Below are 26883 nucleotides of genomic sequence, written 5' to 3'. Positions count from 1 at the left end.
CCTGGCTGTGCCTAGACCGAACTGGATTGCTTGTCATTTGTTCAAGTTTTTAAAACATTTAAAATAAAAAATAGCTTCACATGGAAGAAAAAAAAAAGGTGATTTTAATGTTTTATTCATTCATTTAGTTTCCAGAAAAGCGATGGTTTCCTTTTAAAACATTTGAATACCTTCTTGGCATATGGAGACTTACAGTGAGGTAACAATACAGATTATCCGTGCCACAAGGGATTCAGGAAACATTCTGTTTTGCTTTGTTTGTTTTTTTGTGATTTACAAACGTTGAGCCAAGTGTGTTTTGCGAACTCTATTAAAGGAGCACTATAGGTTCAGGAACACAAAAATGTAATCCTGACCCTATAGGGTTAAAACCACCATCTAGCCCCCCTGGTCCCCTCATGCTTCCCTAAAAATAGTAAAATCTTACTTGTATTCAAGCCTGAAGCTGCTCTGTCCCTTTTTCCTTTGGACCTGCCCACTGCCTGCTGACATCATCAGAAGTGGTGGCCTGATCCAATCACAATGCTTCCCCATAGGATTGTCTGAGACTGACAAAGAGGCAGAGAGGGCAGAGCCAGCACAATTCAAACACAGCCCTGACCAATCAGCATATCCACATAGAGATTAATTGAATCAATGAATCTCTATGAGTAAAGTTCAGTGTCTGCATGCAGAGGGAGGAGACACTGAATGTTTGGATGCATTTTAGGCAGCCATGACCCAGGAAGGATCTCTAACAGCCATCTGAGGAGTGGCAAGTATAGGTATCACTAGGCTGTAATGTAAACACTGTCTTTTCTCTGAAAAGACAGTGTTTACAGCAAAAAGCCTGAAGGTAATGATTCTACTCACCAGAACAAATTCAGTAAGCTGTAGTTGTTCTGGTGACTATAGTGTCCCTTTAAACAGAATTCCAATAAAGGAAGTTTAAACATTAGATGACTCTTAACTGGAAGTGTTTAGGATGGCTGTGTAAGTCACATGCAGAGAGGTGTGGCCAGGTTTGCATAAACAAAGTGATTTAACTCCTAAATTGCAGCAAATTGAGCAGTGATACTGCAGGGGCATGATCTATACACCAAAACTGCTTCATTAACCTAAAGTTGTTTTGGTGCCGATAGTGTCCATTTTTAGTAATGCATATAATTTATACAATGTGCCGATCTGTGGTTCCAGGTCCGTCCAGTGAGATTCTTGTACATCCAACAAGGTATATACCCTCTGATGTGCGTTCTAATGTACAAACTATAAAGTGGCTCTGTGACTTTTGAGTATATCCCAAAGACACAGTCTTTATCAAGCACTCATATCAACTACATTGGAATTTCATTATAATTCCGATATAATTATATGATATAAGACAAAATAGGGACGAATTTGTCTTCTCTACAATTGCCAAGGTTGACAAATTGCTGAGTTTCAAAGGAGCTTTCGCCAACAATTCTTGTCTTTTCCCGACATCCATCACTCGCTAAGCTATTTGTGAAGAATCTTCCGTAGATCTGGTGAGCATGCACAGTCAGTAACAGAGTAATAAAACAGTCAGTACATTTCCCTTTAGCACTTTAAAGGCATAAGTCAATATCTTATCAAATTGTAGGAAAAAAGGAACATTTGGGAGGGTAGGGCTTAAAAACAGGAAGAAAGGCATTAGTTAGGGCCGACATGACCCAGACCCCTCCTCACCAACTGGGCGCCACCCGGACATCTTGAATTTAGCTACAGTAACGTGTCCATTTCGAAGTACGTACAGCCTCACATTGGTAGAGCTGTAAGTGAGTTATTTGAAAAATAGACGTAATCTACAAAAATTGCCTGCATTTAGTGTTAGAATTAACCATTTCATTATAGAAAGTTTCTTGTTATTACTAATTATTAGATGTTGTATACCAGTGATGGCGAACCTTTTTGAGCCCGAGTGCCCAAACCGCAATACATGCCAACTTTTTTTTCCTTAAAGTGCCAACACGGCAATTGCGTGTGTGTGGGGGAGTGCGTGTGTGTGTGTGGGGGGTGCATGTGTGGAGGGGGGGTGCGTGTGTGTGTGGGGGTGTTGTGTGTGTGTGTATGAGGGGTGCTGTGTAAGTGTGTGGGGGGTGCTGTGTAAGTGTGTGGGGGGTGCTGTGTGAGTGTGGGGGGGTGCTGTGTGTGTGTGTGTGGGGTGCTGTTTGTGTGTGCGTGTGTGAGAGGGGTGCTGTATGTGTGTGTATATGAGGGGTAATGTGTGTGAGAGGGGTGCTGTGTGGGGGGTAGGGGTGCTGGGCGGGGGTAAGGGTGCTGTGGGGGGTAGGGGTGCTGTGGGGGGTAGGGTACTGCTGGGGGGTAGGGGTACTGCTGGGGGGTAGGGGTACTGTGTGTAAGGGGTAGGGGTGCTGGGCGGGGGTAAGGGTGCTGTGGGGGGTAGGGGTGCTGTGGGGGGTAGGGTACTGCTGGGGGGTAGGGGTACTGTGTGTAGGGGGTAGGGGTACTGTGTGGGGGTAGGGGTACAGTGTGGGGGTAGGGGTGCATGTTGGGGGGTAGGGGTACTGCTGGGGGGGTAGGGGTACTGCTGGGGGGTAGGGGTACTGCTGGGGGGTAGGGATACTGCTGGGGGGTAGGGGTACTGCTGGGGGTAGGGATACTGCTGGAGGGTATGGATACTGCTGGGGTAGAGGTACTGCTGGGAGGGTAGGGGTACTGTGTGGGGGGTAGGGGTACTGTGTGGGGGTAGGGGTGCATGTTGGGGGGGTAGGGGTACTGCTGGGGGGTAGGGGTACTGCTGGGGGAGTAGGGGTACTGTGTGTGGGGGGTATGGGTACTGTGTGTGGGGGTAGGGGTACTGCTGGGGGGTAGGGGTACTGTTGTGGGGGTAGGGGTACTGCTGGGGGGATAGAGGTTCTGGGGGTAGGTGTACTGTTGTGGGGGGTAGGGGTACTTCTGGGGGGGTAGGGGTACTGCTGGGGGGATAGGGGTGCTGGAGGGTAGGGGTACTGTTGTGGGGGGTAGGGGTACTTCTGTGGGGGGAAGGGGTACTGCTTGGGGGGTAGGGGTACTGTGTGTGGGGGGGTAGGGGTACTGCTGGGGGGAAGGGGTACTGCTGGGGGGATAGGGGTACTGCTGGGGGTGGTAGGGGTACTTCTGGGGGGGTAGGGCTGGGGGGATAGGGGTGCTGGGGTGGTAGGGGTACTGTTGTGGGGGGTAGGGGTACTGCTGTGGGGGTGTAGGGGTACTGCTGGGGGTGGTAGGGGTACTGCTGGGGGGTAGGGGTACTGCTGGGGGGGTAGGGGTACTGCAGGGGGTAGGGGTACTTCTGGGGGGGTAGGGGTACTGCTGGGGGGTAGGGGTACTGCTGGGGGGATAGGGGTGCTGGGGGGTAGGGGTGCTGCTGTGGGGGAGTAGGGGTACTGCTGTGGGGGGAAGGGGTACTGTTGGGGGGGTAGGGGTACTGTGTGTGGGGAGTAGGGGTACTGCTGGGGCGATGGGGTACTACTGGGGGTGGTAGGGGTACTGCTGGGGGGGTAGGGGTAATGTGAGAGGGGGTAGGGGTACTGCTGGTGGGATAGGGGTACTGCTGGTTGTGGTAGGGGTACTTCTGGGGGGGTAGGGGTACTTCTGGGGGGTAGGGGTACTGCTGGGGGGTAGGGTTACTGCTGGGGGGATAGGGGTGCTGGGGGTAGGGGGACTGTTGTGGGGTAGGGGTACTGTGTGTGGGGGGGTAGGGGTACTGCTGGGGCAAAGGGGTACTGTGTGGGGGTGGTAGGGGTACTGCTGGGGGTAAGGGGTACTGCTGGGGGGTAAGGGGTACTGCTGGGGGTGGTAGAGGTACTGCTGGGGGGATAGGGGTACTGCTGGGGGTGGTAGGGGTACTTCTGGGGGGTAGGGGTACTTCTGGGGGGTAGGAGTACTGCTGGGGGGAGAGGGGTGCTGGGGGGTAAGGGTACTGTTGTGGGGGGTAGGGGTACTGATGTGGGGGAGTAGGGGTACTGCTGTGGGGGAAGGGGTACTGCTGGGGGGGGTAGGGGTACTGTGTGTGGGGGGAGGGGTACTGCTGGGGGTGGTAGGGGTACTGCTGGGGGGATAGGGTTACTGCTGGGGGTGGTAGGGGTAATTCTGGAGGGGTAGGGGTACTGCTGGGGGGATAGGGGTGCTGGGGGGTAGGGGTACTGTTGTGGGGGTAGGGGTACTGCTGTGGGGGAGTAGTGGTACAGCTGTGGGGGGGAAGGGGTACTGCTGTGGGGGAGTAGGGGTACTGCTGGGGGTGGTAGGGGTACTGCTGGGGGGTAGGGGTATTGCTGGGGGGTAAGGGTACTGCTGAGGGGGTAGGGGTACTTCTGGGGGGTAGGGGTACTTCTGGAGGGGTAGGGGTACTGCTGGGGGGATAGGGGTTCTGGGGGGGTAGGTGTACTGTTGTGGGGGGTAGGGGTACTTCTGGGGGGTAGGGGTACTGCTGGGGGGATAGGGGTGCTGGGGGGTAGGTGTAGTGTTGTGGGTGGTAGGGGTACTGCTGTGGGGGGTAGGGGTACTGCTGTGGGGGAGTAGGGGTACTGCTGTGGGGTAAGGGGTACTGCTGGGGGGGTAGGGGTACTGTGTGTGGGGGGGAGGGGTACTGCTGGGGTGGTAGGGGTACTGCTGGGGGGATAGGGTTACTGCTGGGGGTGGTAGGGCTACTTCTGGAGGGGCAGGGGTACTGATGGGGGGATAGGGGTGCTGGGGGGTAGGGGTACTGTTGTGGGGGTTAGGGGTACTGCTGTGGGGGAGTAGTGGTACAGCTGTGGGGGGGAAGGGGTACTGCTGTGGGGGAGTAGGGGTACTGCTGGGGGTGGTAGGGGTACTGCTGGGGGGTAGGGGTACTGCTGGGGGGGTAAGGGTACTGCTGGGGGGATAGGGGTACTGTTGTGGGGGGTAGGGGTACTGCTGTGGGGGAGTAGTGGTACAGCTGTGGGGGGGAAGGGGTACTGCTGTGGGGGAGTAGGGGTACTACTGGGGGTGGTAGGGGTACTGCTGGGGGGGGTAGGGGTACTTCTGGGGGGGTAGGGGTACTGCTGGGGGTGTAGGGGGACTGCTGGGGGGTAGGGGTACTGCTGTGGGGGAGTAGAGGTACTGCTGTGGGGGGAAGGGGTACTGCTGGGGGGTAGGGGTACTGTGTGTGGGGGGGTAGGGGTACTGCTGGGGCAAAGGGGTACAGTGTGGGGGTGGTAGGGGTACTGCTGGGGGTAAGGGGTACTGCTGGGGGTGGTAGAGGTACTGCTGGGGGGATAGGGGTACTGCTGGGGGTGGTAGGGGTACTTCTGGGGGGTAGGGGTACTTCTGGGGGGTAGGAGTACTGCTGGGGGGGTGAGGGTACTGTTGTGGGGGGTAGGGGTACTGATGTGGGGGAGTAGGGGTACTGATGTGGGGGAGTAGGGGTACTGCTGTGGGGGAAGGGGTACTGCTGGGGGGTAGGGGTACTGTGTGTGGGGGGAGGGGTACTGCTGGGGTGGTAGGGGTTCTGCTGGGGGGATAGGGTTACTGCTGGGGGTGGTAGGGGTAATTCTGGAGGGGTAGGGGTACTGCTGGGGGGATAGGGGTGCTGGGGGGTAGGGGTACTGTTGTGGGGGTAGGGGTACTGCTGTGGGGGAGTAGTGGTACAGCTGTGGGGGGGAAGGGGTACTGCTGTGGGGGAGTAGGGGTACTGCTGGGGGTGGTAGGGGTACTGCTGGGGGTAGGGGTACTGCTGGGGGGGTAAGGGTACTGCTGAGGGGGTAGGGGTACTTCTGGGGGGTAGGGGTACTTCTGGAGGGGATGGGGTACTGTTGGGGGGTAGGGTTACTGCTGGGGGGATAGGGGTGCTGGGGGGGTAGGGGTGCTGGGGGGGTAGGGGTACTGCTGTGGGGGAGTAGGGGTACTGCTGTGGGGGGAAGGGGTACTGCTGGGGGGTAGGGGTACTGTGTGTGGGGGGGGGTAGGGGTACTGATGGGGCGAAGGGGTACTGCTGGGGGTGGTAGGGGTACTGCTGGGGGGATAGGGGTACTGCTGGGGGGATAGGGGTTCTGGGGGGTAGGTGTACTGTTGTGGGGGGTAGGGGTACTGCTGGGGGGATAGGGGTGCTGGGGGGTAGGGGTAGTGTTGTGGGTGGTAGGGGTACTGCTGTGGGGGGTAGGGGTACTGCTGTGGGGGAGTAGGGGTACTGCTGTGGGGGAAGGGGTACTGATGGGGCGAAGGGGTACTGCTGGGGGTGGTAGGGGTACTGCTGGGGGGATAGGGGTACTGCTGGGGGGGTAGGGGTACTGCTGGGGGGATAGGGGTTCTGGGGGGTAGGTGTACTGTTGTGGGGGGTAGGGGTACTTCTGGGGGGGTAGGGGTACTGCTGGGGGGATAGGGGTGCTGGGGGGTAGGGGTAGTGTTGTGGGTGGTAGGGGTACTGCTGTGGGGGGTAGGGGTACTTCTGTGGGGGAGTAGGGGTACTGCTGTGGGGGAAGGGGTACTGCTGGGGGGGTAGGGGTACTGCTGGGGGGGTAGGGGTACTGTGTGGGGGGGAGGGGTACTGCTGGGGTGGTAGGGGTACTGCTGGGGGGATAGGGTTACTGCTCGGGGTGGTAGGGCTACTTCTGGAGGGGTAGGGGTACTGCTGGGGGGATAGGGGTGCTGGGGGTAGGGGTACTGTTGTGGGGGGGGTAGGGCTACTGCTGTGGGGGAGTAGTGGTACAGCTGTGGGGGGGAAGGGGTACTGCTGTGGGGGAATAGGGGTACTGCTGGGGGGTAGGGGTACTGCTGGGGGGTAAGGGTACTGCTGAGGGGGTAGGGGTACTTCTGGGGGGGTAGGGGTACTTCTGGAGGGGTAGGGGTACTGTTGGGGGGTAGGGTTACTGCTGGGGGGATAGGGGTGCTGGGGGGGTAGGGGTACTGTTGTGGGGGGTAGGGGTACTGCTGTGGGGGAGTAGGGGTACTGCTGTGGGGGGAAGGGGTACTGCTGGGGGGTAGGGGTACTGTGTGTGGGGGGGTAGGGGTACTGCTGGGGTGGTAGGGGTACTGCTGGGGGGATAGGGGTACTGCTGGGGGGGTAGGGGTACTGCTGGGGGGATAGGGGTTCTGGGGGGTAGGTGTACTGTTGTGGGGGTAGGGGTACTTCTGGGGGGGTAGGGGTACTGCTGGGGGGATAGGGGTGCTGGGGGGTAGGGGGGTAGGGGTAGTGTTGTGGGGGTAGGGGTACTGCTGTGGGGGGTAGGGGTACTGCTGTGGGGGAGTAGGGGTACTGCTTTGGGGGGAAGGGGTACTGCTGGGGGGGTAGGGGTACTGTGTGTGGGGAAGGGGTACTGCTGGGGGGGTAGGGGTACTGTGTGTGGGGAAGGGGTACTGCTGGGGGTGGTAGGGGTACTTCTGGGGGGATAGGGTTACTGCTGGGGGTGGTAGGGGTGCTTCTGGGGGGGTAGGGGTACTGCTGGGGGGATAGGGGTGCTGGGGGGGTAGGGGTACTGGTGTGGTGGGTAGGAGTACTGCTGTGGGGGAGTAGGGGTACTGCTGTGGGGGTGAAGAGGTACTGCTGGGGGGATAGGGGTACTGCTGGGGGGGTAGGGCTGCTGTTTGTCAGTACCCGCCCTCCCCCCCCTCCTTCTTACCTTTAATGAAGTGGGAGGGGCGGCACAGCCATCCCTGGTGGTCTGGTGGTGGTAAGCACTGCAGGGGGAGGGATCTGTGAATCAGCTCCCCTGTCGTCCCGCGCGATGCTGTGTGGAGCGTTGCCATGGTAACGCTCGGCAACGCTCCACACAGCATCTCGCGGGAGGACAGGGGAGCTGCATCACAGATCCCTCCCCCTGCCTCCCGACCCGGAAGCAGAGTAGGTGCCTGCCGTTTCGGGCAGGCAGGTGCCTACTCTGCATTGATGGTGAACCTATGGCCGCGCGCCTACAGAGAGGGCCTGGCGTGCCACCTGTGGCATGCGTGCCATAGGTTCGCCATCACTGTTGTATACCATACTGAGTCATGATGCAAAGTATTGTCTAATACATTACGATTATGTTCATTTTTTTTGCTTCATACAACCTTTAGTTTTCTACAAAATGATTTACATAAAGAATGAATAATAACCGAATGAGCAAACTGTAGTAGACCAACAGTTATCACACATTGACGTGCATTTTACAAACACTCTTCGCACTGACGCAAAAACGTTTGGCTTTTTACAAACACACTCAACTCGCAGACACGTCGAACATGACGTTTCCCATTTGGAAGACTTTTTTTAATTCACTGTAAAGGAACAAGCAACTCTCAGACAATTCTATGTTACTTCCAAGGCAGCAGTATAAATATAAATATGTACATCTTTCAGCACACTTTTATATAGTGTTCTGCAAACGGATATACATTGCTTTGTGTATGATCTGCGATCCTTTGATAGTTCATTGAAAGTATGTAACAATCCAGTAATAATGTAACCAAGCAGAGATAATTTGAAGGCAACCATATTCTTGTCATGTAACTAATACCCCACCCCAAACACCATTGGTTGATTTGCTGATTTTTCAAAGCGCGACAGACATTTAAAAACGATATTTCAAGACGTGATGTCGTACTGAGTTCATTTGACCCATTATAGACCTTGTGACTTTGGCTGATCACAGAGAGTCTCTTCGGATCTGAGAAGGATTAATGTATTTAAGAGATCCAGAGGAAACCTTGATAGTCCGCTGTATTAAAGCCTCGCCACCACTAGGGGGCAGCACATTAGAAAGGCCTCCTCTGGATGTTGACCTGGGGTTTATTCCTTGTCTGCTCCACCACCTCTTGGTTTAAAGATTTGTACTAACTCCTCGCAGTCTGAGTCTATTAGCTCACTTGGTGTTTCCCCTTCGCTGTTTACAACATCTTGTCGTGCTCCAAGAGCGAGGAGATACCTAAGGAAAGACAGAAAAATATCTTTGTATTATAGGATAATATTCAGCATATATGTACACACGTACACTACATTTGCATAAACTGGATTTCCTGCACACCTACGGCCGTTTACACACACCATTTTTATATGGGTCCCACGAAAAAGTCATTAAAGGGATACTTGCAGCACTATAACTACTAGAGCCCTATAAACACTGTCATAGCAGCTATGGAGCAAGGAATCTTTGGGTCCAGATTCTCCAGTTTTTGTCAAACCATTTTGACAAGTTTGACAAAAAAAAAAAAGGACTCTCTGACACCCGTAGACACAGTGCTGCCGCTAAGTTAGAGCAGGAGTTTCATCTCAGAATTACCTGATATGATTGGCCATTAAAGAAACACTATAGGGTCAGGAACACAAACATGTATTCCTGACCCTGTAGTGTTAAAATCACTAAATATAGTAAAATCTTACAGCTGCTGGCTCTGCCTCTGGCTGCCTGAGACCTGCCTGCTGTCTGCTGTCTGCTGACATCATCAGAAGTGGTGGTCTGAGCTAATTGCAATGCTTCTCCATAGGATTGGCTGAGACTTTAAAGGAGGCAGATCAGGGGCAGAGCCAGCACAAGTTAAACACAGCCCTGGCCAATCAGCATCTCCTTACAGAGATACATCGAATCAATGTATCTCTATGAGGAAAGTTCAGTGTCTGCATGCAGAGGGTGGAGACACCGAATAGCAGTACTGCACAGTGTGCAGCACAGCCCCAGGAAGCACCTCTAGTAGCCATCAATAGGCTTTAATGTAAACACTGCATTTTCTCTGAGAAGACAGTGTTTACAGCAATAAGCCTGATGGAAATGATTCTACTCAACAGAACAAATGCAATAAGCTGCAGTTGTTCTGGTGACTATAGTGTCCCTTTAATGTTGAGTTCTTGGGCGGAAGCAGCGTGCACTCATAAAGTGCATAATTTGTCTACTTTTCCGAGAAGCAGGACAAAACATTGGGGGTAGTAGGATAGATTTTCCAAACTAGGGTTAGATACCTCCAAACATTTCAAATTGACAAAGTGGAACACTTTTATTGCAGGGGTGTGAGTGGGGGAATAGCCAGGGTCGGGCCTGTACTAAGATATTTTAGGGTTTTTATAAATAATAATGTATAAAACGAAAATGACATTTAGAACAAGAACAATGTATATTATTTACACAGAGGGATTTATACACACATTTATTGCAGTTTGAAAACACATTACTGGGAGTATTATTGCTGTGGAGCTCTGTTATACACTCAGACACATTACTGGGAGTATTATTACTGTGGAGCTCTGTTATACACTCAGACACATTACTGGGAGTATTATTACTGTGGAGCTCTGTTATACACTCAGACACATTACTGGGAGTATTATTACTGTGGAGCTCTGTTATACACTCAGACACATTACTGGGAGTATTATTACTGTGGAGCTCTGTTATACACTCAGACACATTACTGGGAGTATTATTGCTGTGGAGCTCTGTTATACACTCAGACACATTACTGGGAGTATTATTGCTGTGGAGCTCTGCTATACACTCAGACACGTTACTCGGAGTATTATTGCTGTGGGGCTCTGTTATACACTCAGACACATTACTGGGAGTATTATTGCTGTGGAGCTCTGTTATACACTCAGACACATTAGTGGGAGTATTATTGCTGTGGAGCTCTGTTATACACTCAGACACATTAGTGGGAGTATTATTGCTGTGGAGCTCTGTTATACACACAGACACATTCCTGGGAGTATTATTACTGTGGAGCTCTGTTATACACTCAGACACATTACTGGGAGTATTATTGCTGTGGAGCTCTGTTATACAATCAGACACATTACTGGGAGTATTATTGCTGTGGAGCTGTGTTATACACTCAGACACATTACTGGGAGTATTATTGCTGTGGGGGCTCTGTTATACACTCAGACACATTACTGGGAGTATTATTACTGTGGGGCTCTGTTATACACTCAGACACATTACTGGAAGTATTATTGCTGTGGAGCTCTGTTATACACTCAGACACATTACTGGGAGTATTATTGCTGCGGAGATCTGTTATACACTCAGACACATTATTACTGGGAGTATTATTGCTGTGGAGCTCTGTTATACACTCAGACACATTACTGGGAGTATTATTGTTGTGGAGCTCTGCTATACACTCAGACACATTACTTTGAGAGTTATTGCTGTGGAGCTCTGCTATACACTCAGACACATAACTGGGAGAATTATTGCTGTGGAGCTCTGTTATACACTCAGACACATTACTGGGAGTATTATTGCTGTGGAGCTCTGTTATACACTCAGACACATTACTGGAAGTATTATTGCTGTGGAGCTCTGTTATACACTCAGACACATTACTGGGAGTATTATTGCTGTGGAGCTCTGTTATACACTCAGACACATTACTGGGAGTATTATTGCTGTGGAGCTCTGCTATACACTCAGACACATTACTTTGAGAGTTATTGCTGTGGAGCTCTGCTATACACTCAGACACTTTACTGGGAGTATTATTGCTGTGGAGCTCTGTTATACACTCAGACACATTACTGGGAGTATTATTGCTGTGGAGCTCTGTTATACACTCAGACACATTACTGGGAGTATTATTGCTGTGGAGCTCTGTTATACACTCAGACACATTACTGGGAGTATTATTGCTGTGGAGCTCTGCTATACACTCAGACACATTACTTTGAGAGTTATTGCTGTGGAGCTCTGCTATACACTCAGACACTTTACTGGGAGTATTATTACTGTGGAGCTTTGTTATATACTCAGACACATTACTGGGAGTATTATTGCGGTGGAGCTCCGTTATCCACTCAGACACATTACTGGGAGTATTATTGCTACGGAGCTCTGTTATACACTCAGACACATTACTGGGATTATTATTGCTGTGGAGCTCTGCTATACACTCAGACACATAACTTTGAGAGTTATTGATGTGGAGCTCTGCTATACACTCAGACACATTACTGGGAGTATTATTGCTGTGGAGCTCTGTTATACGCTCAGACACGTTACTGGGAGTATTATTGCTGTGGAGCTCTGTTATACACTCAGACACATACTGGGAGTATTATTGCTGTGGAGCTCTGTTATACACTCAGACACATTACTGGGAGTATTATTACTGTGGAGCTCTGTTATACACTCAGACACATTACTGGGAGTATTATTACTGTGGAGCTCTGTTATACACTCAGACACATTACTGGGAGTATTATTGCTGTGGAGCTCTGTTATACACTCAGACACATTACTTTGAGAGTTATTGCTGTGGAGCTCTGCTATACACTCAGACACATAACTGGGAGAATTATTGCTGTGGAGCTCTGTTATACACTCAGACACATTACTGGGAGTATTATTGCTGTGGAGCTCTGTTATACACTCAGACACATTACTGGGAGTATTATTGCTGTGGAGCTCTGTTATACACTCAGACACATTACTGGGAGTATTATTGCTGTGGAGCTCTGTTATACACTCAGACACATTACTGGGAGTATTATTGCTGTGGAGCTCTGCTATACACTCAGACACATTACTTTGAGAGTTATTGCTGTGGAGCTCTGCTATACACTCAGACACTTTACTGGGAGTATTATTGCTGTGGAGCTCTGTTATACACTCAGACACATTACTGGGAGTATTATTGCTGTGGAGCTCTGTTATACACTCAGACACATTACTGGGAGTATTATTGCTGTGGAGCTCTGCTATACACTCAGACACATTACTTTGAGAGTTATTGCTGTGGAGCTCTGCTATACACTCAGACACTTTGCTGGGAGTATTATTACTGTGGAGCTATGTTATATACTCAGACACATTACTGGGAGTATTATTGCGGTGGAGCTCCGTTATCCACTCAGACACATTACTGGGAGTATTATTGCTGTGAAGCTCTGTTATACACTCAGACACATTAGTGGGAGTATTAGTGCTGTGGAGCTCTGCTATACACTCAGACACATAACTTTGAGAGTTATTGCTGTGGAGCTCTGCTATACACTCAGACACATTACTGGGAGTATTATTGCTGTGGAGCTCTGTTATACACTCAGACACGTTACTGGGAGTATTATTGCTGTGGAGCTCTGTTATACACTCAGACACATACTGGGAGTATTATTACTGTGGAGCTCTGTTATACACTCAGACACATTACTGGGAGTATTATTGCTGTGGAGCTCCGTTATACACTCAGACACATTACTGTGAGTATTATTGCTGTGGAGCTCTGCTATACACTCAGACACATTACTTTGAGAGTTATTGCTGTGGAGCTCTGCTATACACTCAGACACATTACTGGGAGTATTATTGCTTCGGAGCTCTGTTATACCGTCAGACACATTACTGGGAGTATTATTGCTGTGGAGCTCTGTTATACACTCAGTCACATTACTGGGAGTATTATTGCTGTGGAGCTCCGTTATACACTCAGACACATTACTGGGAGTATTATTGCTGTGGAGCTCTGTTATACACTCAGACACATTACTGGGAGTATTATTGCTGTGGAGCTCTGCTATACACTCAGACACATTACTGGGAGTATTATTGCTGTGGAGCTCTGTTATACACTCAGACACATTACTGGGAGTATTATTGCTGTGGAGCTCTGCTATACACTCAGACACATTACTGGGAGTATTATTGCTGTGGAGCTCCGTTATACACTCAGACACATTACTGGGAGTATTATTGCTGTGGAGCTCTGTTATACACTCAGACACATTACTGGGAGTATTATTGCTGTGGAGCTCTGCTATACACTCAGTCACATTACTGGGAGTATTATTGCTGTGGAGCTCCGTTATACACTCAGACACATTACTGGGAGTATTATTGCTGTGGAGCTCTGTTATACACTCAGACACATTACTGGGAGTATTATTGCTGTGGAGCTCCGTTATACACTCAGACACATTACTGGGAGTATTATTGCTGTGGAGCTCTGTTATACACTCAGACACATTACTGGGAGTATTATTGCTGTGGAGCTCTGCTATACACTCAGACACATTACTGGGAGTATTATTGCTGTGGGGCTCTGTTATACACACAGACACATTACTGGGAGTATTATTGCCATGGAGCTCTGTTATACACTCAGACACATTACTGGGAGTATTATTGCTGTGGAGCTCTGCTATACACTCAGACACATTACTGGGAGTATTATTGCTGTGGGGCTCTGTTATACACTCAGACACATTACTGGGAGTATTATTACTGTGGGGCTCTGTTATACACTCAGACACATTACTGGGAGTATTATTACTGTGGGGCTCTGTTATACACTCAGACACATTACTGGGAGTATTATTGCTGTGGAGCTCTGTTATGCACTCAGACACATTACTGGGAGTATTATTGCTGTGGAGCTCTGTTATACACTCAGACACATTACTGGGAGTATTATTACTGTGGGGCTCTGTTATACACTCAGACACATTACTGGGAGTATTATTGCTGTGGAGCTCTGCTATACACTCAGACACATTACTTTGATTGTTATTGCCTGAAAGAGCCCCTGGTTGCTGTCTGGCACACAGCCACTAGAGTCTGTCTTAACCCGGCAATGTGAAGTTTCAATGACACTGCAATGCTGCACCCAGACCACTTTAATGAGATGTACTGGCCTGGGTGCTTATAGTAACCCTTTAGGATAAAAAAAAAAGTTCTGAATAGGGTCAGTTAGGTGGTATGGGACTATTCCACTGGAACGAGGACACTTCGGAGGGTTAACAGTCTACCATTGGCATTCTCTACTGGCTTTCAGCCCATGGCCAAAAATGCCATAAGGATCCTTTGTACCTCCAGAACAAATGCAGTTGAATATGCTCATATTTATATAGAAATACAGTTATTATTCTTAAATAAAAGAGCCCATCAGATGAGTAAGCATTTAAGGTTTTCTCAATCAAGCCTTTGCTAATGACCTAAACCTGTCCAGTTAATATTACGTGACAGCCAAATCCCCGGCAAATCCACCTCTTCAGAAAAGTCCAAACAAATCTCTTTCTGTGTGATCCAATTACTGCTCTGTTCAAGCTGTGATCTTAGCGGTAACTATATACATTCAAGGGTGCCGCACTTGTGCACGGCGCCATCACAGTAACAGGTTACTCCTACTGGTTTGAAGAATGAAGGATTTTGTATTTATTTTTAGTTTGTGTAGTCATTTTTTCCCCCCCCTTTTGATTATTCTTTTCTGAGTAGTCGTGCCAAACTTTACGTCTGCCAGAAAGGACGCTGATTGCAAATAACAAGTTAATCACCTGTGAATTTTAGATTCCCGGTGAGTTGATTGCAAATGCTTAATGGTCTCTTCAACCTATCCGAGGTCATACCCTATCCCAAGATCCCACATATACTTGTTGTCGCTTTGAAGTTAAAGGGACAGTCTAGTCCAGCTTGCTGAGGTGCTTCAGAGATTAAGTGCATGTCACTGCAGGCTTATTTCAAAAGAAATCGGCACTTTTATAAATCAACTTAGTAACACGTCTTGGCTGTCAAACAGGCAGCCAGGAGGGCTTCCGGATTCACTCACTTTGAACTATACTTGAAAGTGGTAATGAGCACTGGTCTCCATGCATGCGCTGAGTGTTCAATCCTTCTATATGAGAAGCATTTTACTGGATACAATTCATAAGTAATAATAACTTCTCAGGAGGAGGATTGGGGACACAGCTCCAGAAGTCTCTCCCAATATGCTGGAGTAAAGGTAAGTTCAGCTCATTTTAAAATTTTCAGTATATGACCATCACTACTCTGGAAATTACATAATTGAATAAAACATTACAAATCACCTATGGCTTGTGCTATTTTTTTTTTTTTTTGTGATGCTCTGTTTTTTACAATGTAATATGGTATTTACTCGAATCTAATGCGCACCTTGTTTTTTTAAAATAAAGTTTCCAAAATTTGAATGTGCATTAGATTCGATTGGCGCATTACATTTGGGGCAAAATTGAAATCTTTCCGGCAAATTCTCACAGGCGAATGAAAACTGGTGAATTCATACAGGCAAATTCCATTCCAGTCAATTCACACAGGCAAATTTTGTTCATGAAAGAGGACTTAAGAAAGAATAGACTTAAAGGGACACTATAGTCACCAGAACAACTACAGCTTAATGTATAGTATACAGCTTAATGTAGTTGTTCTGGTGAGTATAATAGCTCCATTCAGGCATTTTCATGTAAACACTGCCTTTTCAGAGAAAATGCAGTGTTTGCATTGCCCCCTAGGGACACCTCCAATTGGCCACTCCTCAGATGGCCACTGGAGGTGCTTCCTGGGGCAGTGCTGCACAGTAGACAGCCCTGCCGTTCAGCGTCCCCACGCTCTGCATGGAGACGCTGCATTTTCCTCATAGAGATTAATTGATTCAATGCATCTCTATGAGGAGGTCCTGATTGGTCAAAATGGCATGTGGCCCCTTCCCGATTTTAGTCGCCACTATGGGAAAGCATTGGATTGGCTAAAAATCATCCATTTTGATGATGTCACAAAGGGGGCAGAGCCAGCACCGGCGGACCCGCGCAGCGCTGGAAATACGGTGAGAGTTTTAAACTTTTATAGGGGGCTGGGGGGGGGGGGGGGGGGGGGGGGGGCAAGCCACCTAAATGGTGGGTGTAGCACTATAGGGTCAGGAATACATGTTTCTGTTCCTGACCCTATAGTGACCTTTTAACATGTGGCACTAAAATTTAAATATCATCAATGTTACATTATGGTATATGGCAATAAACATTTTCACAGTAGCACAATGTTGTATTACATTTATCAGCAAAAACATTTTTAGCTTCCAGGTTTAAAAAATTGAGGTGCGCATTAGATTCCATGGCGCATTAGATTTGAGTAAATACGGTATGTACTATTCTTAGCAATTGGCATCACAATCCAATCCCGGCCGGACACACATTGCTGATGAGGAGGAGAAATAAAAAGATGGTTTCTTTTTCGTCTTCACTCCCTGTGCTCACTGACAGATGCAAAGTGTGGAGCAGGGAATTTGTGGGTCCGCCATCCACCCCCTGCTTCCTACACCCATGAGCCAATGTAGTATTAAAAAGCCTTTGAAGTGACTCTTTCCGTTTCTACCCATCACATGCATTCCGTTAGGTCCAATTTTATGTCATTGAACATTCAGTGCCTTCTTCAATATCATGGTTAGCGTGACGTCTACAGAAGGCCTTGCAAGTAAGGAAAGAGTTGGGGGTGATAAAACGAAGTTGTCCCAGGTCTTAAACACGTGTCTCACGCAGGAGGCATGCAACATAAATGCTACTTATAACATTAACCCGAATGCCTCTCTTTAGAATCTGAGAAGGAAGCCAGCAGGCAAGTTCTCATTTTACGGAGAGAAGGTCTGAAACAGCAGGGCTGTCTCACTAGTGCCCGATGTAAAACAACGATTGACGCCCAGCCCCCCACAAACAAGCTCAGTACTAATATTAGCCCGATAAACACGCTCAGTGTTAGTGCAAACACGTTACAGTTATGCAGCCAGAATCACTTACTTACTGAACAGCGCAGTGTGGGGGGTGAGTAAAAAATTTACTTACCTCTCCAGCACAGGTTGTCCTGGGTGATGTCATGCACCATAATGCCCTGTGATGGCTCAATCATAAGAGGGCGTCTGCTGAGAAATGTTATAGTTTGGTACAAAACTCAACTACTCTAGGATAAATTCTACATTCTGGTTTTCAGCTCATCAGAATTTGCTGCTTAATACGTTTACATTTATATTCACAATTAGCTACTGAATATTAAAAAAAAAAGAAAGTGGCTCATCATCATAAAAGATACCTCACATAAACATACTACCCTCTCTAAACTAACTAGTCTGCTTAAAGGGATACTCTAAGCACCATAACCCGAACAGTGGACTGTAGTTGTTATGGTGCCAGGGAATGCTGACGCTGCCTGAGTAAATGTCAAACTGTTTAAGTATGGTGTTAGCTGGGTCTGTCGCGGGCCCACACCGCTTACAGTCTGCGCTGGTACTGTAACACGGAGGTTTATAGTGCTGCGTTATCAAACCAACCCATGAGGAATTATCCATTGGCTAAGATCCAGCAGGTGACACTCTCAGCCAATGAATAATTCAAAGTATGGAGATCTGCTTTACCCTACCAGCTCAGGGCGGAAGGATCACAGCAACCTAACAGAGACAGGTAAGTGTCAGACTGCGCAAAGGTCTCCTGGCACTATAACCACTGCAACATGCTGTACAGTGGCCCTTTAAAATGACACTGTATCACTTATTTATAGTTGAAGGGAGTTTGTTAAAGGACAACTGTCATTGGTTAATAATAACACGTTACATGAATTACAGACTCTGTGTGAGTCATTCTGTATGGCACATATATGAGTTAATACCCTTTTTCAGTGTCTCTCATGGTTTGCCCTCTGATCAAAATAATGTAAGTAACTGCTAGCTAGTCCACAGACATGAACCCTGACATCATGTACTGCACAGCTTAGATATACACTCTGGGATGATTTCAGGCCTTTAGAGGGTGCATGCCTGGTTTTAGCAGATACATAGAGCGTCCCACCAAATAGAGAGCATTTGGCTGACCCCTTGGAGCAATGCTAAGGTACGTAATATACTAACATTAATTCTCATTTATTCAGTAAATTACAAAGAGGCTGTATTACTTGTTTTTTTCAATAAAAAAAAAATGAACAGTTTTCCTTTAATTGCAGAAGAATATAATCCCCCCACATCCCCATGAGTTAGTCATGCTTAGCGCACCCTTACATTTGTTCGACCCCATGCTGGGGAAGCCTTGTTCTCCAGCTAAGGTCAAACCCACAGTCCTTCAGTTTGGGATGAAGGCCAGCATATAATTGCAGAATTAGAATATACCCAGAGCCCCAAATAACCACACAGCTGTCACTGGAGCGTTGGAGAGCAATATTCAACTAAGCCGCACAACAGTCTAGACTGTTTTAGCAAATACATTAAAATGAACCTTTTTTTAGAGGGGAACATAACAACGAGCTCTCTGAAAAGAAATCGGTCGATTTGGTTTAAATTCCATTCAATTGCCCCTATGTCAGCAATGGAATAAGGGGAGCTGGTAAAAGGCCTGCGAATAAATGAATAAGACTTCACAATAAAAAATGTATCCAAGTGGATTTTTGTCTATTTTTTCCCTCTGTGCTACATGTGGCAATCAGGTGGTCAGCTTGCTGTTTAGTGAGTAAAGTCCCAGGTACAGCCCGTGCACCTGTGAAAGGACCGAGATATTAGTGTCAATAGTTACATAGGCTGAAAAGAGACATGTGTTTATCAAGTTCAGCCTTCCTCACATCTGATTTTTGCTGTTGATCCAAAAGAAGGCAAAGAACCCAGTTTGAAGCACTTCCAATTTTGCAACAAACTAGGAAAAAATTCCTTCATGACTCCAGAATGGCAGCCAGATCTCTCCTTGGATCGAGAAGCTATTACCTCACAAATTAAAAATGATATCCCTGAATATTATGTGTTTTTGCACGTATGCATCCAGTTGCTTTTTAAACATCTGTACGGACTCTGATAAAACCACTTATTCAAGCAGAGAATTCCATATCCTTATTGTTCTTACTGTAGACAAAAAAAACCCTTTCCTTTGACTGCTTTAATGCATACAGGCATGTGATTTTTAAAAGAAAACAAACAATCAGAACCGGGCTTAAGAGCTGGAATCGATTGTCATGTGCAATTTATAGTTAGTAGCAGAAAACAGAAGCACCAAGCCAGTCAATATACAAATAAAAGAAGATGCAGCTGTATATCTCGTGGATTACATCATCCACAAACATAGCCGGATTCAAAGGCAGCTGCCTAAGGTCCAGGGGTTGGACAGTGCTCAAGGAGCCATGAAGAAACTTTGTCAAGTTGGGTCCCATTCACAATCCATATAGTTGGAGTAAGGGGGAGGCAAAGGGCCCTGTGGGAACTTAATCCTAGTCTGTCCACAAAGCATCATTGCTGTCTCATATTTCCAACTGTCTTTACAGGTGGGAGTCCTCATGGTGCCCTGATAGAGAACTTGACGTTTTAGGTATTAAGCTTCAGTTTGATATTATATTGACTTTATTCTTCATTGTTGTTGGGTGTTAAGACAATATTCCATAGATTGGTTTGGAATATGTTGCCTCCCAGTTACCCCATAGATAAGATTGGGTTGGTGATGGTCTAAGAACCCTGTGCCGGTGCAGATGGTAAAAAAGTGTAATCTGGCAGGGATTCAAAGTTAATTTCAAATATTAGACCACGATATCCAAACTAAAAATATAAATGAGTAAATAAAATGTTTCCTGTGCAATTTGTTTTAAATATATTCTTATTATCACCCTTAAATCTTAAATGTGAACGAATCAAAACCAGGGTACATTTACCTCTCAGGAACTGGTGTCAGGACAAGAGATAAAGACAGGTCAGTGAGATCAGTGGGAGTTCCTCATGGACAGGCTGGGGTTAGTGGGAATTCCTCAAGGACAGGCTGGGGGGGGCTAGTGAGAATTCCTCAAGGACAGGCTGGAGGGGGGAGGGGAAGTCAGTCCACTCAGCTGTAGATGTATACTGGACATATGTAGTTCTGTGCACATAATTAAGGCTTATTGGCCGGCCCCTTAGTAGAAGGATGGCATATGATGGCAAAAGGGATGAACACTGTGTTCTCACCTGGCAATGTGTGGGTGCCCGTCACTGCAGGCCATGTGCAAAGGGGTCCATCCATTCTCATCTCTTTGCTCTATGTCAGCTCCATATTTTATCAGCAGCTTTACACATTCCAGATTCCCTGAAAGTACTGCTTCGTGCAGCGCAGCCATACCTGAAAGAGAGGAGGACTCAGTCAGTAACACGGAGCTGAAATGCAGAATTCATCTATATCTTTATGGAACGAAAGGTATTTTAGTTTAATTTTGCTGCAGGCTGGAGAGAGCATATCCATTACTGAACCAGTTTTATAAAGCATGTCATTTTAAAGCTTAAAGGCTTATTTATCAAAGCTGATACACTAAATGCTGGCTGTTACTTGTGTTTAATAGAAAGTATTGTTATCATAAGTAAGGACGTTTTGGCACAGCCTGGCATTCTATGCAAATTACACATTTCAAGTGCATGGCAACTTGGGAAGATGGCGGCACCTACCTCTTCCTTATGTATTGAAGGTGTGTTTGCACTCTGCCGCACACATCTCATCATCTGACCAGAATTTACAGGGATGACTTCAGATCTACGGTTCTAACAAAACTATGTGATGTTGCTATAACTAACAGCAGAAAGCGTGGAAAAAAAAATGCTTCCCTCCATGAAACTTTAAGATGCATTTAATTTAGATCAGTAACTATTCAAGCATGAAACTTGTCTTTGTATTGTGTTAATATACATTCTTGCATAGCAGGTGTATTTAATATTGTGCCTTTGACATTGGTGACCACCAATCATTTCTCTACAAGCTGCATTCCATCGTCATTCTTGCCCAGTACACATGAATTCTCAATAATCCATATCATGCTGAGCCATCAGCAGTGGCGTACACATGACCCATGGGGCCCCGGTGCTAAAATTGATCCGTGGCCCCCCTCGCGCTTACTCTGCGCGGGCCGGGGCAGCAACACATGGCGGCGGGCACCTGGTCGCAGGGCTGCGACCGCGGTATGTACGCCAGTGCATGCAGATGCACACACACTTAAAGGACCACTACAGACACCCAGATCACATCAGCTCAATGAAGTGGTCTGGGTGTCAGGTCCCTCTAGTTTTAACCCTGCAGCTGAAAGCATAGCAGTTTCAGAGAAACTGTTATGTTTCACTGAGGGTTAATCCAGCCTCTAGTGGCTGTCTCACTGACAGCCGCTAGAGGCGCTTCCGCCATTTTAAGACACTGAACGTCCATAGGAAAGCATTGAGTAATGCTTTCCTATGGGCGGTTTGAATGCGTGCGCGGCTCTTGCCGTGCATGCGCATTCGAAGCTGAGAGGCGGAGGGATCCCCAGCGCCATGGGAGTCTGGCGCTGGAGAAAGGTAAGTGCTGAAGACACACACACACACTCTCACGAACAAATGCATACACACTAGCTAACAGACACACACATTTACTGACAGAGACACACTCAGCGGCAGACATACATACACACTCACTTACAAAACATACACTCTCACTGACAAACACACACTCACTAACAGACATCAAAACAGACTCACTAACACACACACACACAAACACACTCAGTAACAGACACACACAGTAACACATTCACTGACACTCACTAGCAGACACACACACACACACACACTCTAACACAAACACCAACACGCACACTAACACACTCACACACACACACACACTAACACTCACACTCACTCTAACACTCACACTCACTCTAACACTCACACTCACTCTAACACTCACACTCACTCTAACACTCACACTCACTCTAACACTCACACTCACACGTTTTTTTTTTTAATTTAATCCCCCCAGCCTCCTTACCTTTTGGAGTGCTGAGGGGATTCCCTGGGGTCCAGTGGTGCTGCTGGGCTCCTGGGGGGCCGGTCACCCGGCGGGCAGTCAGGCTGGCCGGTGCGCGAGGGAGCACTCTCCCCTGAGTGCTTCCTCTTCAGCTCCCTCGCGCGCCGCGTACTGATACCGGCGCCGGAAGATGACGTCATCTTCCGGCTCCAGTATCATTGCGGTGCGCGAGGGAGCTGAAGAGGAAGCACTCAGGGGAGAGTGCTCCCTCGCGCACCGGCCAGCCTGACTGCCCGCCGGGTGTAAGCAGGGCCAGCCTCGGGAGAGTCTGGCCCAGTGCGTACATACCTGGGTCGCAGGGGCGGCCGGGCCCCCTGGTGGGCCGGGCCCGGTCGCAGCCGCGACCCCTGCGACCCTGGTATGTACGCCACTGGCCATCAGCTTAATGATTACCACAGCCAGGACTGTAAATGGAAAGGATACTGGGGGCCAGGGTCAAGCTCCTTTGTTCACAGTACTAAGTTAATAATATCCAGACAATCAGACCATAGACAAACAGGGTGCACAAAGACTAGGTAGGACAAGGAAAAGCACAACCAGGAAATTTCCAGGTTGGCACTGAGATAGGAACACAGGAAACTCAGGAACATGCCAAAATACACAGCCCTGGAGCCTGGAACACAAAACGCAGCCAATTTGGAGTACAGGAACTAGATGATGCAAAACTGGAGCATGCTGAGATAAAGCCAAGAGAACATACAAAACTAGAAGACAAGGATGTGCTACCTAAGGAGACCACCAGTGATGGGGCTATTGGAACATCTCCCCTTGCTCTTTGACCCCGTGCTCTTCTTCCTCTGCAAGTCTTTTCTTGGCAAGCCCATTACATCATTTGGTAATTCCTCCATGTCAGGCGTGACCAGATTGACATCTCCTTGCCTGATCTTTTGCCCTCTCTCACATCTCATGTTACCAACTGCCCCTGGGCCATTTACTACTTTACTGCAGGTAAAACTATTTCTCCACCCAAACAAGCGCATGGCCTTTGTGTCATATCCACAACGATGTTGATAATTATCCACCAATGTCTCACTCAAAATACAACGTAGATTCTAATTCACAACCTTCATCGTTTATTTCATTGGAACGTTCTTCCCACCAGCCTTTCCTGTCAAATTATTGACTTGCTTCCCATCGTTCAGAAAGTCGTATTGTCTCCTTTATGCATTTTCCCTCTTTTTTTTCTATCCTGCTTCTCCTTCTATAAAGAACAGACGTTAATCTCCTTGCCTGGTTTACGGAGCCCATATATCTGCCCTTGCTACCATGTACCCCCCTACACAGGTTTTGCCTAACTGATTTAAACCTGTGTTCTGATTTACTGTTTGATGTGTTCAGACAATCAGTTCTTGGTCACTGAGCAGACAATCCACAAATGATGATGGACTATGTGCATCCTCCAGTCTGAGGTGCAATGCAGACTTTTTGGGACAAGAAGCAAAAATAGACAAGGTCAATGACTTAAACATATATTCTTGGACTTTCTTCAAAGTGACACTATAGTCACCAGAACCACTACAGTTTAATATGCCTGTCCCTGACGTCTTAGCACTATAAACGCCTTTTACTGCACAGAGAGGAGGCCAGCACCTAAACAGCCACTTCAGCACTATAGCGTCAGGAATACATGTTTTTTTCCTTTCGATGTTCTCTTTTATATAAATTGAACTTCAATTGAAGCATTGCTGTTGCATCGAAAGGATTTTTTGTTGTTGTTGTTGCAAAATTGGCATCAATGCCAGGTGGAGTGATGAATCACTATTCAAAACCTGGCGGTCTGACAGATATATACTCCAAATAAACTACCTGCCTGCCTGCAAGGTGCTAACTGTAATCCGACTCCGCTCTCCATGGCCCTTCATTCAAGTGAAAATACTATATCAGCCTACAGTGATATTCCGGACTATTTGTGGTAACAAATGGGAGAAGGCTACGCAAAGCCCCGATTTTAACCTCAAGAAACATTGGGATGAATGGGACGACTGACTCTAAGCCAAGTGTGGGCACCCAACATCATTCAAACAAATCCCTCCAGCAATACCAACATATAGTAAATGGAGAGCAACCCAATGGCCGTCATTTAAGAATATGTTCATTTTTATTTTTTATTTTCTTTAATAATTTTATAAAAGATATATTCCTTTCAATCTGCCCCATATCATTGCTTTGAGAATTGATGTTTTATATCTAAGAGGTAAATGCCCATAATTACACTCAATATAACCTTACTAAGCGCTGATCTTGGATCTCGAGTGCTTAGCAAATTGTGACAATGCACAAATTACCCCCTTGATGCCAAGAGGTAGGCATGTCCCTTAGCATCACGTCATCTGGCATTTACGACAAACAATATAAATATTACAGAAGGGTTCACAATTATTGAAATGGAAACAAATGTTACGGATTGACAAACCAGTCCTCCATTTAAAACATAAAGTTCATGTTTAAAACAAACTTTAGGTTCTAACAGTGGAGCAGTTACCGTGGAAACCAGTGGAATGATCCTACTTAATTGCTCCCATTTTAGCACATTGCTCCAGAATCCCTCTTTATAAAAGAAAAACCTGCTATGATCCATTTTCGGTACAATTAGAATTCAGAAAGATCCTTCAGCTCTTTCGTAATAACGATTCAATAATAATTGTAAACACTAATGTTCAACAGCTGGTTACATAGTGTGCCATGTCACTTGCCAAAGTATTTGCCCTCATCCCCCTCTCCCCCGCCCCTTTAGTCATCTGCCCAAATCACTTACTTTATCATGCTGCTAGTTTCGTTTAGTTTTACCAGCCAGATGTAATGGTGTCAGGTCTGAAGAACTGAGATATTGGCTTTTTTCCCCCCGTGTTATGATTTAGTGATAACCATTTCTGACTGCCACTCCCATAACTCTCAGCAGTTTTTCCATCAATGTAAATGTTGTCCATAACAGCAGCAGTGCCAGAGGTTAGCTTTGGTGTATCTAATCAAGGGGTGTCCAAGAGGTAGCCCCCTCCAACTTTAGATCTGGCAAAAAAGCATGATTGGGTTTGTAGTTGTACAACGGCAGGAGGGGGCTAGCTTTTGGCCATATACGCTTCAAATTGGGGGTAAAGTTTTGGCAATTTAGAGGTCTGTTTCTGATAGTGAAGTGATATAATAGATGATAATTAGACCTTTACATGCCATCCTCACCTGATAAATAAATTGTATCAATTTTCACCTTCCTGGCCCGTATGAATCTCCCAACCTGCTCCAGGTCGCCCTGACGAATATGGTCCAAAAAGAGTATATCATTTGGAAAACGTACAGTCCGTGTTGATCTCAGGCTGCGTGCAGTGCGGCGGGTGGGGTAATACCGCATTCTGAGGATGCCGTGATCAGGGGCTGCGGAAGGGGAACTTAGCGCCAGCTCTGAGGGGTTTCTTATCCACCTGCACAGAATTGTGTAGATCTCCCTTCCCACGGAACGTGGTTTAAAGGTCCTAATTTAGCGTTTTTGCCGCAAGGCTGCCTATGTCTGGCTCCGGCATGGATCTGAACGCAGATTAGCAATCCAACAAAACGCTGCTCACACCAAAGGCAGCGGCACAAAAAAAACCCTTTTATAGCTCTGCCTTCCCATCTATTTAAGGGACTCATCTCATCGCACTGTAAGGCAAGCGACCAGCACAGACGCCCACTACAGTTCAAGGGAGGCTCATCTTACCAGGTCAACTGATTAGAGGAGCAGCTGCTGCTCAGAGCTTCTCAGGGTCACAACAGCAAGACTAAGAAATCAGCTCGAGAGCGCACAGAAGATGTCTTGGGTGCAGTGACTAGGGGACAGTCTGTTCATAGCCGGTCAGGCTCAATATCACATCCATCCATCACATGGAAGGAGAGAACAGATGCACAGTTAGGTATTGGGTAAAGGAAGTTTTTATGTGGACTGCTTGCCTATGGTTAAAGGAACACTATAGTCACCTAAGCTAAATAAAGCAGTTTTAGTGTATAGATCATTCCCTTGCAATTTCACTGCTCAATTCACTGCCATTTAGGAGTTAAATCACTTTGTTTCTGTTTATGCAGCCCTAGCCACACCTCCCCTGGCTATGATTGACAGAGCCTGCATGAAAAAAAAAACTGGTTTCACTTTCAAACAGATGTAATTTACCTTAAATAATTGTATCTCAGTCTCTAAATTGAACTTTAATCACATACAGGAGGCTCTTGCAGGGTCTAGTAAGCTATTAACATAGCAGGGGATAAGAAAATCTTAATTAAACAGAACTTGCAATAAGGAAAGCCTAAATAGGGCTCTCTTTACAGGAAGTGTTTATGGAAGGCTGTGCAAGTCACATGCAGGGAGGTGTGACTAGGGTTCATAAACAAAGGGATTTAACTCCTAAATGGCGGAGGATTGAGCAGTGAGGCTGCAGGGGCATGTTCTATACACTAAAACTGCTTCATTA

At 47.3% G+C, this 26883-nt stretch overlaps 1 protein-coding gene across 1 annotated transcript; it reads right to left on the bottom strand.

Annotated features, from left to right (window-relative positions):
- Window positions 1-8410: 8410 nt before the first annotated feature.
- On the bottom strand, window positions 8411-26248 carry PPP1R27 (protein phosphatase 1 regulatory subunit 27). The gene is made up of 3 exons (XM_063456220.1): window positions 25625-26248; window positions 20596-20746; window positions 8411-8855 (listed from the first exon to the last, which is right to left on the bottom strand). Exons 1-3 carry the CDS (start codon window positions 25791-25793, stop codon window positions 8720-8722), a joined length of 456 nt encoding a protein of 151 aa, XP_063312290.1. The 5' UTR covers window positions 25794-26248; the 3' UTR covers window positions 8411-8719.
- Between the last annotated feature and the right edge of the window lie 635 nt (window positions 26249-26883).

This window comes from Pelobates fuscus, chromosome 5, assembly GCF_036172605.1.
Source record: "Pelobates fuscus isolate aPelFus1 chromosome 5, aPelFus1.pri, whole genome shotgun sequence".
NCBI lineage: Eukaryota > Metazoa > Chordata > Amphibia > Anura > Pelobatidae > Pelobates > Pelobates fuscus.
This window is presented reverse-complemented; position numbering and strand designations above follow the sequence as displayed.

Bases quoted from the DNA above. Each gene is read 5' to 3' on its own strand.
- PPP1R27 (XM_063456220.1), bottom strand. From the start codon at position 25,793: ATGCGGTATTACCCCACCCGCCGCACTGCACGCAGCCTGAGATCAACA. The intron at 20,747-25,624 runs GTGAGGATGGCA...CCTCTCTTTCAG, and splicing joins TGATACAATTTATTTATCAG to GTATGGCTGCGCTGCACGAA. The intron at 8,856-20,595 runs GTGAGAACACAG...GTCTTTCCTTAG, and splicing joins GGGCACCCACACATTGCCAG to GTATCTCCTCGCTCTTGGAG.